Genomic DNA, 18,479 nt, shown 5'->3' with positions numbered 1-18,479 from the left:
AGGCCTTCTGGGCAACGACAAATAGTACTTCAAAAATATGTAACAATATAAAACTCACTCCAAAAAATCAGTTGTGTGGGTTTCTCCCTTTATCTTGGTTACACAAAACCACTCACACTTGTGGGTATCACATGGACCTGTTGTAAATACAACTCGAGATCCAACAATCTTTTCAGGTACGCTAAAAGACTTCAATGACATGATTGCTGCAAGGTTCCATTTCTGTTGGGGTTGGTTTTGTTTCTGGGGGTTTGGGGGGTGTTGTCTGGTGTTTTTTTACCTGAACCACTGTAAGATGATGATGAAGGTGTTCGCCTGGAAAAGCTTTTCACAGCAAGACTCTGCCCTCGCTGTTTCCGCCTCCAAGCCGTGCGGCATTTGGAGTCTATGCTCTGCTTGATTCGATACCAGTCAGATTCTGAGATTCCAAACTTGTAAAACAGGTGACCTGCCATTCAGAAACACAAAGGGGTGAAAATCAGCATGAATCTCTGTTTTCAGGAGAATGTACAGGTGAGACACGCTGTCACACACACAAGGTGCTTGACACTGCCTGAAGGAATACAATGACATTACAGAAAATACCAAAGCTATACAGTGATGCAGTTTCAACCACTCTTCACCAAATTAAGTGATCATATATACCACACTTATTTATTTTAAGCTGTCATTGCTCTATGAAATTTTCTAATCTACACTTCTACCCATGGAAACTGCACTGTTACCTTCAAGCTGTGTTACACTAACCATCAGAAGGATCCAACACTCCGAAGCCAAAACTGGGTGAAGCTTTACTTCTCACTGATAGTGCCTCACAATATGTATCATTCTGATGAGTCGAAAGCCATATGAAGATGTCTGTCTAAAACATCTACACTGTTATATAAACACAACATTGACTCACGAGTGGAACTACTTAGAAACAAAGCTCACACAGATCAAGTTCTGCTGCCAACTCAAACCAGGTTGATTGTCATGTGCCATGAAGTAAAAGCCTGGTTATACAAGGAACAGAGAGAGTAAACCAACTATTTCAGGTATGACAAGAAATACTTATTTCAACATCTGCACAACTGGCTTTAAAACTGGGAAGGAAATAAGTCGTGCATTGTCAGCTGTTTCAAGGTCCTCTTCATATTGCTACATACTTGTAGCATTTCATTGGAAGCTTCTGAGTGGTTTACATTTTGCTCAAAGCATCAACAGTTGAGAACATCTGACCATATGTGAAGAGAAATTTATAATTCTTGTGGCTGCGGACAAAAAAGTAAACCCCAAGGTTCAAACCCCATGTATTAAAACAGACTGTCTGTACATTTAACATTCTCTAGAACTTCAGTTGTTCTGAACTCTCCAGATTCACATGTGCAATAATGCAGTTAAATAATCCACAGCTGCAATACATGTTTTTACTCAACGTGACTATGCCTGAAGGATCTCTTTAAGATTCTTATTTTCCTCTTGGTATGGGTTGCTTTCCATACTCTGCAAAGTAAAGTAACCCTCTCAACTTCCTGGGGTTTGGATATTACTTTCAAATAAGATCCTGACCCTGTGAATTGCTTAAGGTATAGTCCCACAAAGAGGATGTGAAGTGGCCTACAGCCACAAAATTCCAGGTTTGCACAAAGAGCTTCGTACTTTCCTTTTATTACAAGTGAGCCCAGAGTCCTCAGAAACTGAAACCTGCAGGTTACTAACTAACACAGGCAGATGGAGTGCTGTATCCCTTCAGTCATCAGCGTTTTTTAAACACACTTGTTCTCCAAAGCTCGAAATTTTTTTGAGAGATCTGTTCAAAAAGCCATTTGAAACAGAGAACATCCAGGAGAAAAACACTGGCATCAAAAAGCCAATGCAAGAGGCCCCAAGATCTCTCTCATTGGCAAGGGACAGCAGGCACGTTCCTAAGAGGTTGCTTTACAGTAATACAAAAAGGGGGTAGGAATAGGGAAGGAGGAAAATGGACTGAAATGATCATCTGCTGCTGTGCAACAGTTTCCTTTCCATAGGTGTCAGCAAAAGGAAAGCACATTCTGTAGTGTAAGCACCAAAGCCCACGTTTCCCAGCATCATCTGTTACTAACGTGCACTACCCTGAGAAATGGGTTTATAAACGTTTGCAGTAACGTCCAATAAAAATAGTTGTGCTTTAACTCTTTCTACAACTTCTGCTGTCAGTGTGTACAAAAGTACGTGTGCAGACCTACATAAAACACAGCCACATGCTCTGTGGTTATTTTGAAAAAGGAAAGTCCATATTTCATTCACAAATACGTTTTAATGACTTTCATGTAGTGTGCTGCTCTGCTTAGAGAAGTGACTGAATCAACTGGAGGTCAGAGAAAACTCTCAGAGAAGAGAAGGATAGGAATGTTAACTATTACAGTCCAATCCATGGGACATTCAGGGCTGTCAATTCAAAGAGGGCTCAAAAGCAATATAAATGATTTGGGAAAAGATAGCCTCAGGTGCAGTGAGCTATTCACACTACAAGACTTAAAGTGGACAGGATAAGAGCTTAAGAAAGATGAAATGCTGAGCTGTGATATAAAACATCCCAGAAATAGCTCTATTGAGGGAAGACAGGAAAAGACCTTCTACTCACTGACCTCAAAACCATCATTTGACCAGTGTGATAAGGAATGGCAATGAAATACTAGACAGCGACAGCGTTACCTGCATGGAGTGATCGGGACTACAGAGGAAAGCAGGGAAGACAGACATGAAGCTGAATAGGGTAGAGTCAGAGAAGAAGATTTTGGGGTAGAGACCCCCAAGACATCAGGCATATATTTTCTAAGCCAGGCATGCTTATTCCTTTTCCCTTATTCACAAAATTGCTCCTGAGATGTTGCAGCAGTGGAAGGTGTAAAACGGGTATCGCCGGAACGCCTGCTGTTTGCACAGAGTTTAACTGTAACTGCACACTCAGTCACAGTAACTGCATGTGCAAATGAGGCATGGAAAATTAGCCCTGAAGTACAAAGATAGTTGATATAAAGGTTAAATGAATTTCAGATGTATAAATCTATCCAGTTTGCATTGACAATCTAAAATGTTATTCTACGAACCACACAGCAACCGCATTCGCTAACAGCCCGCCGACAACTGAGGAACAACACTGGAGTGGTTTTTAAGTAGATAAAAAGTTCACCATAACATTAGAAATATGATTTACCTGTAGGAGGGATACATCCCAAAAACATGTGCAAACAATATAAGGAAACTGAAGTGTGCTTTCTGTTCCCTATGCTGAAATGATCACACACAAGAGAGCGTTCAGCTTCACGCCGAGTATGTCAAATATCCCCAAAAAAATAGTTACAAAGGCAGCACTAAAGCAAGAAACTGCAAATGAGACATTTAACTCGGGGAAGTCCATATTAGAAAAGACAGAAATACTTCAGTGAGAAGCAATGTGACTTTTTGGGAACATTTGCTAGTCAAAAGCAGCATGAAGCATTGTAATTTGTAAGCAGAACAGCATCTACGAGCCACATAACAACCCCGCTAAAAACACATTAAAAATGCATTCAGCGATATAATTTAGCTCTTTGGCAAAAAGACAACAGTACTTTGGAAGACAGATGCACTTATAGGAGCAGAGTGAAGTAAAGGAGTTAGATCATCTAAGGATGGCTGACTTTTTAGCGATGGTTTTATTCAGGACAATGGATGGTTGCCGGTAACATTCAAAACAAAGGATGTGCTTGTTTTAAAACACTAAAGATCCAAAGTTTGCTTTCTTTGGGAACCTCACTTCCTAAACAAAGCTTTCTATGAAAACACATCAGAGACTTAAAACAGTTCAGTTATTTAATACACTGCAAGAGCCTGAGCGATTTCTAGAGACCAGATACATACTAGCAGCAGCTGGGGAGACAAAAAGCTCTGCACAAAGAATTCACAGGGACATGGGCTATTCTGAAATGCACAGAGAGGAAATCACTTGGCTTTGCAAGGAAGAACCAGCTTTCAAACCTTGCCAAATAAAAGCTCAGGAAGACAACATGTGTGCAACAGGAAAGCTCAAGAAGTCAGCTTTAAAACCCAACAGGTGCATCACACTCAGTTTTGCCTTGCACATCCCAGCTTCGAAACACAGCGCATCACTGCTGAAGCTTCAATAAAAACTGAAAAGACGAGTGACACAGTGAGCTCTACAATGTCTCTCCTGCACTGCAAAGATCTTTCTGTGGTTTGAAAAAACAAAAAGAAAGCTTGGAAATGCAGTCAGGGTGAGCTGGTACAGACTCAAAGATCGTGTCTGAAATTACTATAGCCACAAAACTTGGGACTGTATCTAATGTGCAAAATAAAGGGAGAAAGGGTTGGGTTTAAAAAAAACCAACACACACAAAAAACAACCCCGGGGTGATTTAGACAAAAAGAAGACCCCGTGAAAACAATGTTCCTGAGAAAGTAATTCTCTCTCTCTGAAAGGTCAGAAGTCAGTCAGCAGACAAAACAATCCACATAAAACACTAAATTGTAAAGAAATTAAATTAAGAGCAAATTGAGGAGGAAGAGAAGACATTTGTAATATCAAAACCAGACACGAAATATTCCATCTTGATACCGCATTCAAAAGCAGCCTAAAAATCAAGCTTCATGTCATTAGCTTGCACTTGGATATTGCCAGGTTTCCCCCTCTCCATGAATCCTGGATTCCTTTAGAAAACTAAAAGGTACAGAGTTCACTTTATTGTCCTTTACACTGAGGTAGCACAAACCTTCCCTTTGTAACTGCTACATTTTGAAAGGTTAGGGAAAGTGTTACCACAACGAATCTAACAGCCACATGTATAAAATAAAGACATTTACATTAATTGTGTCATCCAAGGAGATTTGCTCAAACTGTTCCTTCCATTTGTCTGGAGAAAAAGCAACGGGGCATCACATTCAAAATGCAAACGATTAAAGTGGGGAACAGAATCTTTTTTCAATTGACAAGAATATGATGGATACTCTGAAAAAAACAAGGGCTTCGGATTATGCCTGCACAGAATCATGGAGAGGGGCGATTATTTGGGGCTTTGGCTAACAAAATGCATTTTTTCACATAAGGGTCATAGAGTTGGAGTTCTTTTTTATTAAACGAATAGCACATGACAACAGGATCTGCTGTACTGAGCGCTGGAACGGCGGAGGAAAAAATTAAGCACCTCTGAAGTTACTTCTTGCGCCTTCAGGCTTCGACTCTTCAAATGTAACTCTGGTCAGGCATTGAACATATTGAAACAATTTTTTAAAGAGTAATTGTTTACTCATTTGATGGGGGGAGTATGATCTCCACAGCTGTGAGACAGTTTTCCCCCTCCCCATCCAAAACTCACAAGTGTTTAGGGTTGTGCAAAGGGATGCGGGAGGGAGAGGCAACATCATCCTTGTTCAAGGACAACTCGCCTCATTGCAGCCGATGGGGTGGCAGAACCTTGGCAGCTTCTCCAGCGTCACATGCTTGTGAGTGTCAGTCATATCACCAGATAATCGCTTTCCATAACGTTGTTCTCATTTACAGGCTAAACAACGTCCAAAAAGAGATGTGGGGAGCTGTTGAAAACTTAACAGACAGAGAGGAGGGAAGAAAAACCTCAGCTACCAAGCAGTACTCTACTTTCCATTTTATTTCTACTGTTGCTTTGTTTAACTATTACACTTATACCTTTCAAGCAGCTATAAAGTAACAGACTACAAGAGATCAGATCATGTATTATAGCACAAACTATATTCAGAGGGTATTTGTGAACAGTCTCAACTGAAATTCTGTTCTACTCCACATACCTAAAAAGAAAGCTTTACTAAACCTGCATCAGTAACCAGAATGCTTTTAAAGTGGAATATAACAATCAGACACTATACACATGTTCACAAAGCCTAAACTTCTCCAGGAAGTTTTCAATTGTCAGCTTTTAAAGAAAAATAAATGCTCTGTTTTCCTAGATACAGAAAATGTGGTTAAGGAGGATTTCTGCAAATAAGATTCCATAAAAACCAGATTAATTTATTATACTTTTCAACTAAGTTATAACAGGACATAAACTTCAAAATCCCGTGTTAATCAAATCTCTGTCTGCTTGGACAGTAGGAATTGAGCTCTAGAGAGATCACAAGGAGTCTTATCTCAGGTCATTTTATGGCAAAACACATAATTGCTCATTTCACAATAAATGCTTCACAACGAATACCTAGAAACTGTTCACCTTCAGTAAGAGAAATCTGTCATGACAACAGAGGAAGGAAATTCATAAACACCACTAAGAACAGAAGTGAAAAAGCCAAGCACGTTCGAGGGAACACTCCAGATGTGAAAAATGTCAGTCATGTCTTAAGACTGAGTGTGATTAGACAATTTAGGGAATTAGGACTATCTTAAAGGGACATTAAAAATGCTGTTTTCCAGGAGTGTATCGCTCATCTCGCATCATTCTCCTGGCTTCCCAATGCCACCACTATAATGTGGGTGTTATACAAACACACACATCAGCACATTAAGAAATCAAACCCTTTTGCAAAGTAACTGGACTGGAAGTGAGACACTGCACATATATTTCTGCAGGCTGAAGTTAAATCAGCCTGCCAGTATTCCATTCCCACTCCCCAAAATCCCGGTAACACAGGTCTCACAACTACCACGACACCACCTGTCCCAAACTATGAGCATAACAAATTTCCCAAGTTCAAGAACAGAATGGGTTGAGGTAACATCCTATCACTCACTGCTTCCCTTTTAGAATGAAAATCTCTTTCCTAATGTACATGAAGCAGCAGGTTTTAGCTACTTCAACAACACCATGAATTTAAAACAATGTTTTCTCACCTCCCTCGTAAAACAGAGCCAAGTTCAGATTAAAGCTGTCTGGCAGGAAGGCTTTCTGGGAACAAAAGGGTGTACAATGATGTACCAGCATCAAAGGAAACCAGAAGAAATGTTCAATTGCAATCAGCAGCTATTTATAAAATGCTAATTACACTGTTGAGACAATCTGCTCATTACCATTCTATGCAAATGGAACATCATACCGCTTGGAAGAACAGGCAAGAAAGTTTTCCTCAATAATGTCAAATCACCCTCTGAAGTTCAGGAAACATTTCAGAAACAAACTTGTTTAAAAAGCCCCACGAAACGGCCTAAAAAAGTGTCTGCACATATAGGCTCGTCTCTCCAAGAACAGATTAAAGTGAAAGTGAAGTAGTGGCTGCTTCAGCCGTTACAGCTTCCTCAGGCTGAAGCTGCAGATCCGATGCAGACAGATGGCTGTAACCACATTTATTTTTCACATGTTTTAAGTATATCAGATCAAAGAGACCATTCACCTTTTGCAATGGGTTGCAAGAGGTCTTTCTGCTTCACGGCAAATACCTGGTGTCCAACATCCAAATCGTTTTTAACTTGTTTGTTGGGAGTGTTTTTAAGAGAAACAAAAATGACAAGAGAGCAGTGTGACCCAAAAGGCACGAGGGTTCTCACTCTGTTCTTGCTCTCTGTAAAATACTGAGGGAGCCTCTTGTATTTCAGAAACTTAAATGCATTTTGAAATAAAATGTTATAAAGGAAAAATAATAAACACCTTCTTAATGCTTAAATGCAGATTTGGCTCAGATCTCCCCCGGCAATGTACTGTTCCTCAAAGCAAATCATAACTAGCATCCAATCATCCGAGTATTTCACATGTAATTCTGTTTAGTAAAAGTTAATTAGTCCAAATATTTCATGAATATTTATTTAGAATATTTACTTGGGTATTTCCTTTTTAACAAGTCACAGAACCAGAGGAAACATGACATTCAAACTTCTTTAAAATGTCCTTGTTCTACAGATTAAAAGGATCCACACAGGTCCACAGGACCCTACCAGAAGTCTCCAAAATGACAACAGCATTAATTAGCATCTAGAATCTCCAAATTCCACCAGTTTATTCTCTTCTAAACCACAAGAATTCCTACATTCAGATACACCTTACCACTTTCAAAGCAGCTGGTTTATTTTTCTCTCTAGCAAGAGTAGAACCTGGTTGATGTGGACTCGAGAGCAGCACGAACATGCACGTAATGCCATCTAGCGGAGTGACAAATTGACTGAGCTGGCAAGAAATCACCCCGGTTTTATCCCTGTGTGTGTGAGCTCAGGCTCTGACTCCCTTGCAGCACAAGCCAAGTGCTACAAAAGGTTAGCAGCACTGCAGAACCCGAGATATGCTGTGAAATGGAAGTGAGTAAATGGGTGGCTACAGAGAGAGAACTGTTGATTTTGTTGGTTGCACACTTTGATGGAAGCGATTTCCACGTGGCAGGTTACAACAGCAGCCATAGGGCATTCCCATAGGGGTCTTTAGATCACCTTTCACTGATGGTGACTGAATATCAACAGCTACATAAATGTAACTGTTTAAGAATCAGAGTGTCATCATCAAAGCCATGAAGTGTCTAAGTCATTAAACAAATCAATCAACCCCACAGGACAACTCTAGAGGGTTTTTACACTGAAAATAGAAGTGTTCATGTTATCTACTACAGACATGCTACAGTTCAGGAGTTGAATGAGATGTATTCTGCTACAATGATAATGGACAGAGGATACACATTTGCTTTCAAAAGAAAAACAGACTGCTTGCTCCAAAAATGGCTTTCAAAAAGTCAAAGGCACAGCAAATAAAACAAGATACCTTCAAAAAAGGATGATCTAGGTTTTATTTCCTCCTGAATATATATATATATATATTCATGCAACACTTGTGTCTCAGTACAAAAGCAAAATGCATACTTCATATAGCTGTACAGCTAAAATCTGCAGTGGCAGCACTCCATATAGACTGCACTAGCATTTTCATCCAAAATGGCTTTTAACAATGCTGAGCACCTAAAGACTGTGACTCTTATTGACTGACCAGGCCACTAATAATCTCCTCCTTTTTTTTGCATAATAAAAAGGCAATTACAGCATATCATGCTTTTCAGTCTTCAGTTAAATTTACCTTTTGGCTTTGCACACTCAAATATGTCAGAGCACTCATTTATGATCACAGCCAGCAAGCAAAGACTTCGTCGTTTCTTTTGCTCACTGGGAGAGATGATCACACAAGGTTTATCAGCTGTCATTGTGTTTTGGAATGGAACAGAGCTAAGCATATAATGTGTTGATTGCCAAAGGATCAACTTACTGTTTGAAATCAAAGTCTGACGCTCAAAACAAACAGAATCACCTAAATTGAAGCAATAATGCTTCACCGAAATAAACGCTTCTGATTTTAGGGAGCCATTGCCAATAACCACACACCGGGTCATTGTTGATAGCCACAATTTCACTGAGAAGTTGATTAAACAGCTGTTTGTCTTTTACACAGCAGCACAATGCTATGTGACAGACCCACGTAAAAAAGGAGGGTTGTTGCTTTAACCACCCTGTTCCCGAGACGCCCCGTTACATAAACCCTCACCGCAGTGCCTGGGGAGCCCATCTGGATGGCAAACGCCAGCACACGTGCCGCCAAGAAAAACCTCACTTCTGAATCAACAACGAAAACTTCTCCCCTTCCGAAGGAGCTTGTGGGTTTGGAAAGGGCTGGCACCACAGAAACCTGAACGCTGCGGCCATTTATTTGCATTTCGCTTGCAAGTCAGCTTGAGGCATCTCCCTGTTTCACTTTTTAACCCTTGTGAAATGGAGAAAAGAAAGTTCAAAGCCAGGAAAGGAGAAGCTAGGCGACGCTCCGGAATTCCATTTATGACATTCTGTGAGATCCCAGCTCTCCTTGCATGCAGCAATGGCTTTTCCAGAGGAATGTACATCATTTTTGCGCCGCTCAGTGTGCGTTTGGTGGCTGAGCTGCTTTTCCTCTCCAAATGTCAGAGAGCAAATACTTTCTTAGACTCTTCATGTCTTCTGAAACCACATCGTAAAAGTTCAATTTTGTCATTTATAGGCCTTTGATAGTAAAGAAAATATTTCTTGCCTGGAGTCCATTGGAAATTCATCAGGGTATTTTTATTTATGCAGAGATCGAGCCTGAGTGATGCTCAGCCTTCTCTACACATTCTGCGAGTAAAGCACGCTCCATGTCTCTCTGAATTAGGCCCTAAAGGGACACCACTGCAGCACACTGGAGTAACTGCCCCTGAGACAGTCAAAACACTGGAGGAGTTCCATGGATGGAGAGGTCAGTCCAAAGAAAACTGTGATTAGCATAACGCTGTGACAGAGTCCTCTGTTTCATTTGTAACTTCACAGCCTCCGTGGATCTTCAGGATTGATAAAGATGACCTTGGACATCACACTCCACATGTGCATTATAAATGGTCCAATACTTCTTGCTGACATTAGAGTCTGGGGCTTGTTAATCACAGAAACACAGAATGGTAGGGGTTGGAAGGGTACTTTAGAGATCATCCAGTCCAACCCCCTGCAGAAGCAGGTTCACCTAGATCAGTTCACACAGGAACGTGTCCAGGTAGGTTTTGAAGACCTCCTGAGAAGGAGCCTCCACCCCCTCCCTGGGCAGCCTGTGCCAGCATGTAATGACTTCTGATTTCTTTTCATTAGAAAAAACAAACAGACAGCACTTGTTCAATTAAGTTCTTGTATTTGTAGCAGTAACCTTCCCAATGAGCACATCTTCCTTACAAATTACACAACTTGCCCCTTTTTTCGTTACACGCTCCTGAAGCAACTTTTCAAGTCACTGAGAAAACTGCTTTTATGCTCACAGACTTATCTGAGTGTTCTCAGTTGCCTCTCCAGAAGACCATCACGTTTCAGCACGCACTTTAAATAAGTCCAGCCAAAGTGAAAAAGTATTGACAGGGTGGAACAACTGTGTATCAGCTGGAAAGAGATGGTCCAAGTGACCTAATGGATTCATTTTCTTCTTTCTGTAGAGCCTACAGACTCACAAAAGCCTGACAGCATATCATGCACAATCAACTTACATGGAATCAGAGCTGTGAGTGACAGGCTGAGCAGCTGCTCAGCTTCAAGAATGGAAAATTAAACTCATTGCTTGAATCATTCAAGAACAACACGAGAAACGTGAGAATGTTGTGGTTTGAGCCCAGCTGGCAACAAAGCACCACAGGGCTCCCTGCTCACTCCTCCCAGGCAGTGAGATGGGCAGGAGAATCAGAAGAAAAAGGTAAAATGAGATGAGGAGAGTTTAATAGTACAACACAAGGAGAGCAGAAACAATAACACCAATAAAACATGAGTGATGCACAACGCAAGAACCCGATGCTCCGACGCTCAACCTCTTCCTGAGCCACAGTCTCTCCTTCTCCCCCCACCAGCTCCCTCAGTTACATATTGAGCACAACTGTATGTATAGACACACACACAGAGCAAGTCATATGGTATCCAATATTCCCTTGTGTAGTTCAGGTCAGTTGTCCTGGCTGCTGTGAAAATTAACTCTCTCCCAGCCAAACCCAGGACAGAGAAGGAGAGAAAACACACTGCCAATAATTTATTTTGTTCCCAAAATTGCTGCCTTTAAGTTTAATAAACAGTAACTGGTCAGGAAAGTAATTGAAACAAACATAAGTGCCCAGGAAAGAAAGAAAACAATAGCCAGCATTAAATTAGAGTGCTTACATAAAGTCAGTAAGCAAGTGCCAGCACTGATGCCATTTGTGAGAACTGCAGTGCCGAGATAAACTCAATGGGTTCTCGTATTATCTCCTTGCCTAGCCTCAAAAGGGGTTATCACTTCCCTCCATGTGGCAGCATTTAATTGATTCACAAAGAGGCAGCTATTTGGAACTGAAGCCAGACTTTTGCAGCTCTGAGGAAGACAACACATTTGAAAGAAGCAGCACTGCTGCATCACAGGGCCTTTCCCCAGGGTTCTGGACCAAAAACATCCATGTGTTTTGGACATGGGAAAAGCACCATAGAAAGGCTTTCTGTCACTTCTTTCCATTTAAAAATGTGCTGAACTCCCAAGACTTGGCTTCTCACACTCTGAGTATGAGATGGTTCAACACCTCTGCAAACTTTCCCTCCTCTTCCAAGTTCTGCCCCTAACAACAGCCACCTCTCATAGCCTTTACAAGGAACCACAAAGCAGCTCTCCTGCCATTGTCTGATGGAGGTGGTGCCCTTGGGAAGATTCAGAGTAGAGATTTGGAATAGCACCTAGTTTAGGAGAACTTGCTTCAACTCCTTCATCTGCCCCAGGCATGATGCTGCAGAAGCAGGCAAATTCTTGTCTAATGCTCAACCCTTCAAACTGTGAAATGAAGTTTGTGCTACCTCTAAGCCACGATCTGGCAGTTGAGGGGAAATGCATTACGGCATCCGATAACACCGCAGTCCTCAAAGGAAAGGGCTGAAGCGAAATTTCATATCCAAAGAGCTAAAGGCCATGGTATTTATTACTAAGAGAAGAAAATGTTGGCAAAAAGAATTTCCAGGGACCACAAGATTAGCTCATCCATGCAGATACAAACCACACAACCTCTTTTCAGACTACTATAGCTGGGGAGACTAGCTAATGTCCTATATAGTAAAGAACAGAATCAGAGGTTAAACACAAAATGAGACCCTCAAACTCCTGGCTTTAGTGTTGCCACTGACCCAAGCCGCCTTCTCTCCAAACCTCCAGAGTACCCAGAGCATGACTGATTCTTGAGTCAGCCATGGGGGGATGGATTGAAATGGCCATTAGCAACGCAATGGCAACAATCCATGTTACAGAAATTCATCAGTTTGATCTTTCACCATGAGAAAGACAAAGGAGAAAATGCCAACTTGAAACATATACAATTTCTCTTGAAGTTCTCCAATAGTCTCCTGATAGAATCCAAGGTCTAGATGCACGTCTACAATTGCTGATAGCCAAGACTGTGACAATCTCTGTTGCACCTAGGGGTAACACTGTTTTAAATCACTGTACATACCCTCTGACAGTGACTAGCACAATGTTCAGATCTGAGAGGCAGGACTCCATGAGTTACAAACAGGAAATGAAAGGAAGGCACAGAAAAAGTGCAAAAAAAAGAAGTATGTAACATTTAAGAAGGGAAAACAGGATATAAAATGAAAAATGGGTATTGTTTATAAAAATACAGCAATAAAAAAGGCTTTTCTGAAGGGGAAAAGTGATAAAACAAAACACTACATAAATTCTGTATTTATAGCATACATCTTTAGTAACTGTAATGTTTATTTATCTAAAACATTCTATATAATAGCAACAGTCTGCAGTATCTCAAAACAGATCCACTTGTGAGAAACACTACAGCTAACAGCTTGCCCATGAGAAGCAATTTACTACCCTTCCTCCAGTATTTAAAAGCCTGACAATGCTTACAGAAGACAGAAGGGAGGCATATTTGTTGTTTATCTTGCATTGCTATTTAAGACCAAAATCTTCATGAAAAGAAGCTGAAAGAGTAGTGACTTACTGCAATCTGCAGATTTTACACAAGTTACAAGTTGCTTAGACTGGTCCAACCTGCATTGTGTTTGGATTATGTGCATTAATATATATACATATATACACATCCACTCATTTAACTGACATATATTGCACAAGCAAGCAGGTGTCAAATGTGTTTCCTATTAAACAAACGTGGGTGGCCCTGCCTCTCAAGCAGTATTGTGTCAATGAATTTTGTGAAGCAGTACAGAGCTTAATCCTACTGAGGAGCCCTCTGAAGAGGACACAGCTACGTCTCATCATTCTTCTGCCAAACTACATTAATATCTTTTGCAACTAGGACTGTGCACTGGCAGCAAGTTTGCTGATGATACTAAACTGGGGGCAGTGGTTGACACCCCAGAAGACTGTGCTGCCATTCAACCAGACCTAGACAGGCTGGACATTTGGGTGGGGAGAAATCTAATGAAATTCAACAAGGGCAAGTGTAGAGGCTTACATCTGGGAAAGAACAACCCCACGTACCAGCACAGATGGGGAATGAACAGTTATAGAGTAGTGTAGGGGAAAGGGAGCTGGGGGTGCTGATGGGCAGTGGGGTAAGCACAAGCCAGCAATGTACCCTCATGGGCAAGAAGGCCAATGGCATCCTGGGGTGTATCAGAAGGGCTGTGGGCAGTAGGTCAGAGAGGTTCTGCTCCCCCTCTACTCTGCCCTCCCGAGACCACATCTAGAATATTGTGTCCAGTTCCGGGCTTCTCAGTTGCAGAAGGACAGGGAGGTGCTGGAGAGAGTTCAGTGCAGGGCCACAAAGATGATGGAGTGGAGCATCTCCCTTGTGATGAAAGGCTGAGGGAGCTGGGGCTCTGTAGCTTGGAGGAGACTGAAGGATGACTGACCTACTCTAGGTGGTCCTGCTCTGGCAGGGAGGTTGGACTGGATGAGCTTTTGAAGTCCCTTCCAACCCTTAAGTTTCTGTGATTCTGTGACTATAGAAAAGTGGTTTCATCTTTACTGGAAGCATTATTATGACACAGCATAGAAACACCAAGCTTTGATTACCAATCTCTTTCTCTTCGGCGTTTTTAGTTGCATCTTAAAAAGGAATGTGCCATTTGAAACAGAACATCAAGTGATGCATCAGAACAGGTACATCACTTACCATAGAGCTGCAAATCAAATTCTATCATAAGTTACTTTCAGAGAACATATTCTTCCTTTGCTATTTAAATGACAGGGATGTATTCTGGATAACACAAACGTTAAATCAGGAACAGAAACTCTACACAACAGTCTTGGAAACAGATGGGAAAATTCAACAGACAAGTACCAAGCTGTCTGTAACAGTACCCACACACCTTTCACCACAGTGCCCTCCCCTCTGCAGGTACTGAGGAGATTTCTGTTCTTGTTCTGGGTAGATTTTTTTAAAACTAACAATCATGTACCTAATGTAAGAGTTATTTCAATATGCATAAGTAGTTCCCCGAGCAACAGACAGCTGTAGGGATCCAAAAAGGGGATTTCTGGTCTCCAATAACACAACTGAAAAAAGGGCATGGGTTGCTCTTAACGCAATTAGGGAATTTGTATCTCCTTCCATCATCTAACCGCTTGTTCTGCATTCAATTTGTAGCTACTCATCTGCTATCCTCTTGTCATAATTACCCCAAACTGACAAATACGTTAAAAATGATTGGTGAGAGTCTGCAAAAAACATGAGCAGATACAAGAAGCTTCACAGAAATGGCACACTAACAAAGTTACACACACACAGGGAATCACCCACGTTATCTTGCTTTCATTTCATTACTTGGATTATTTTAAGAAGAATGATTGATAGTTTTTCCTTTTATGAACTTACGAAATCCCTCCCAATTTTTTTCCAAGGCAACATGTAAAATATTCTGTTGTGCTAGAAATCAGAGACTCACAGAATGGTAGAGGTTGGAAGGGACTTTTACAGATCATCCAGCCCAACCTCCCTGCTAAAATAGGTCCACCTCTGAAGCTGGAAACCTCTTTGCTCAAACTCATTTGTGGAGATTGCTGCAAAAACCTCAAAAGAGCTGAACCTGTACTTTCTGTTACACAAAGAAAAATGCAATTGTGGATGTTATATCATATTTCACCAGAAAATGTGTACATTTTTAGTAGGGCTGAAGTAATGAGCTACTTAATGACATTTACTGTGTTTAAGTCATTTTGATTTCTTGCCCAAAATCTCTCTTCAATACCACCACCACCCCACAAGCAAATTCATACCACAAGTGAAAAAGTACACTTCCAAAGATAAATGTTCATCCCTCTTGCAGGAAGCCTCATGCACTGTACCAAGAATTTTAATAAACATCACTTCTATAGTTTCTGCATATTACACAAAGTATTCTCTCTATTAAATGCAGATTTGGTTGGTGTTTTCTTTTTCTGCTGGAAGAAGAACAGAATATCTTTCTACAGACACATTAAGAAACTTGAAGCAAAAGGAAAAATTAAACCCTTTATATGGGCTTGAGCTTTTCTAGTTGTGATTGGCAAACGTGAGGCTGATGACATGAGATTTCTCATTTAAGTTTAAAATAAAGCACCAAAGCATTACTGCTCAGAGCAGAAGCAAACCACATTGTTAGGTCAACACCCTGATTGAGTTCCCATGCTAGAGCTGCACTCTGGTTTTGGTAGATTTTATGGAATAATGCTTCACCAATAAAAACCAGCTGGGCCATGGACTGGTAAAGTGGATCTGGCATAGCAGAGCTCTTCCCACACCTCACTGACAACTATTAGGGATGAAATCGTGGTGCGACTCAACTCCTCAGGAGTTCTGCCACTGAACTGCACGTGGTCAGAATTTCAGCCTCGAAAGTCAGGAGTCATCCATATGCTCACTCACATTATGACAAATCCATAGACAGGCTATTGAAACCAAATTTCATTTCAAATTCATTACTCACAGTGATGATCACAGAATTACAGCATCTTAAGGGTTGGAAGGGACCTCCAAAGATCATCTAGTCTGCCATTGCAGACCTTTTCCAACTGCATTGGTCACTTCTATAATGAAATTTCTTCAGGGTCAGAAAGCCTCACATCAATGACATAACCTCTTAGTTTGAGTGTTCAGGCACATGAGCACATTCCTTTCTCGTGTCCACATTTTCCAAAGCCTATTCTTCCTACATAGATAGCTACAAATGCCCTCATGTGGTTTATGCTCACTGATCCAGGTGATGGGCAAAAAGGCTGTTAGTGACACACACTGGAGCAAGCTTCCTTTCTTTGTGTTTCTAAAAACTATTGTCAGCAATAATCCAAGTTTTAAAAACACAATGAAAGAAGGTCATCTACACTGATGGTATCGAGAGATTAAAAAGGTTTCATAGATCAAACACCCTTTGAATCATAACGTCAGGTATGTAACAAGAAACACTGGTCTAAGTCAGCAAATGGAATGGGCTGGTTTTGCATATCAGTTTCCCCGAGATAGCCAGCAAATTACTAGACATAAAAGCAGTTCAACAGGACTATTTCCTCAGCACAGTATAGAGAAAGCACAGCAGTCTCATCAGTGAACATTCTTCCCATAGTATTCATGTAACTATCAAACACATTGCCCTAACAGAAGCCTAAAACCAAAACATCCAATTCTTCAAATACCATTTAAAATAAGCTCTCTCTGGCTATGTTCTTAAGCCTTAATTGACATTTCAAACTGGCAATTGCATACAAAACACTCTAGTATAACAAATTATTCCCACTCTACTAATCCATTGGTGACCTACATAAGACAGGACTATAAAGAATTTTTTAACAGTGAGATCTGCTACTATATTAAAATCTAGTTCAGCTAATCAAGTTGGTCATTTCCAGACTCTCTCAATTCCACAATAACATTTCAATTTGTTTCCTCTTTACATGCACAGCAAAAGTATCACACAGAAGCTGTAACCCTGGTGATATTCACTACACTTTGTGTGCTCACAGCTGGTAGTTGCAAAGAAATCTGAATTCAGATTTCAAGACTGAGGAATCTCTGGTGAACTAAAACTAAATCAAGTCAGCCCATCAGGATTCCTTCATCAAGGCTAACAAAACATCTGTCTGGCAACAACACCACATATCCCATTCTTACAAAACGTATCTTAACTGCGAGCAGCAGACAGTTCCTGCCTTATCTACGCAGTAAAAACTCAACAGTCTCAGTATTATACTCACAGCGGATTCCGTAAATCATGAGAGGATCCAGTTGCTTCTTCCCGTGCTTCCCCTGGCCCGAGAGGTTGGAGATGGCCTGAATTTCCCGATGGAAAAGATAATCAAGCAAGGTCAGTGCCATCTTCTCGGCCGTGCGGCAGTTGGTGCTGATGTGCAGCATGTCAGCAGGCGTGATGGGGCAACGCACTCGCATCTCAGGATTATTTTCATCTCCAAGCCACGTCCCATTGGGATAATCCTCTAAAGAACAGAGATCGTGGAAACTCTAATTGTGCCACAGAACGAAACTCTCAGCTTCAAGTTACAGTCGACATTTGTTAAGTCACCACGGGCTTTGCCAGTTTCCTTCTTAGTGTCCATAAACTTCTTCAACATTTAGCATGACTAATAGGCTCCCAAGATTTGCTACAGATAAAAGGTTCTTCTCAAATCCACACCAATGGTGCCATTAATTTTCTGGCCCACATGAGGAACTGGTGCTATTAGTCCAGATGCCTAACTCACTCTCAGATATCTTTTTAAAGTGGCTCATACTAGAGGCCAACAGCTTAAAGACCACACTATATTGACAGTGTTCTCGTTCACCCAGTTAGTCATCCTCTAAAAATGCAGACTACAGCAACCCCATAACATTCAAGTACAGCTAATTTCAAGAAGCTAACAGTTTGGAACCACATTTTTCCCCAAAAGTATCAGATTAAAATGAATCTAAGCAAGATTATAAATTTAGGACACTGTAATCAATAGAGATCAGTTGACTTATTCAAGCACTTAAAAAGGCTATTTCAAACTATGACAGTCCTTTAAAATGTAGTCAGAGATGTCAATCAAAATTTCAGCCTTTCTTCAAATTTACTAGTCATTGGTCTACATCCTAAACACAGGGTT

At 40.9% G+C, this 18,479-nt stretch overlaps 1 protein-coding gene across 3 annotated transcripts in view; it reads right to left on the bottom strand.

The window, feature by feature from the left end:
* BANP (BTG3 associated nuclear protein) overlaps positions 1-18,479 on the bottom strand; it is a 137,537-nt gene that overhangs the window by 79,269 nt on the left and 39,789 nt on the right. For all 3 annotated transcript variants that reach the window (XM_062007136.1, XM_062007134.1, XM_062007135.1), the window contains exons 7-8: positions 17,592-17,831; positions 281-448 (exon numbers count right to left, since the gene is read on the bottom strand). In XM_062007136.1, the coding sequence (XP_061863120.1) occupies positions 281-448; positions 17,592-17,831 (408 nt within the window). The remainder of the gene's footprint in view (positions 1-280; positions 449-17,591; positions 17,832-18,479) is intronic.

Source organism: Colius striatus, chromosome 14 (assembly GCF_028858725.1).
Source record: "Colius striatus isolate bColStr4 chromosome 14, bColStr4.1.hap1, whole genome shotgun sequence".
Taxonomy (NCBI): Eukaryota; Metazoa; Chordata; class Aves; order Coliiformes; family Coliidae; genus Colius; species Colius striatus.
This window is presented reverse-complemented; position numbering and strand designations above follow the sequence as displayed.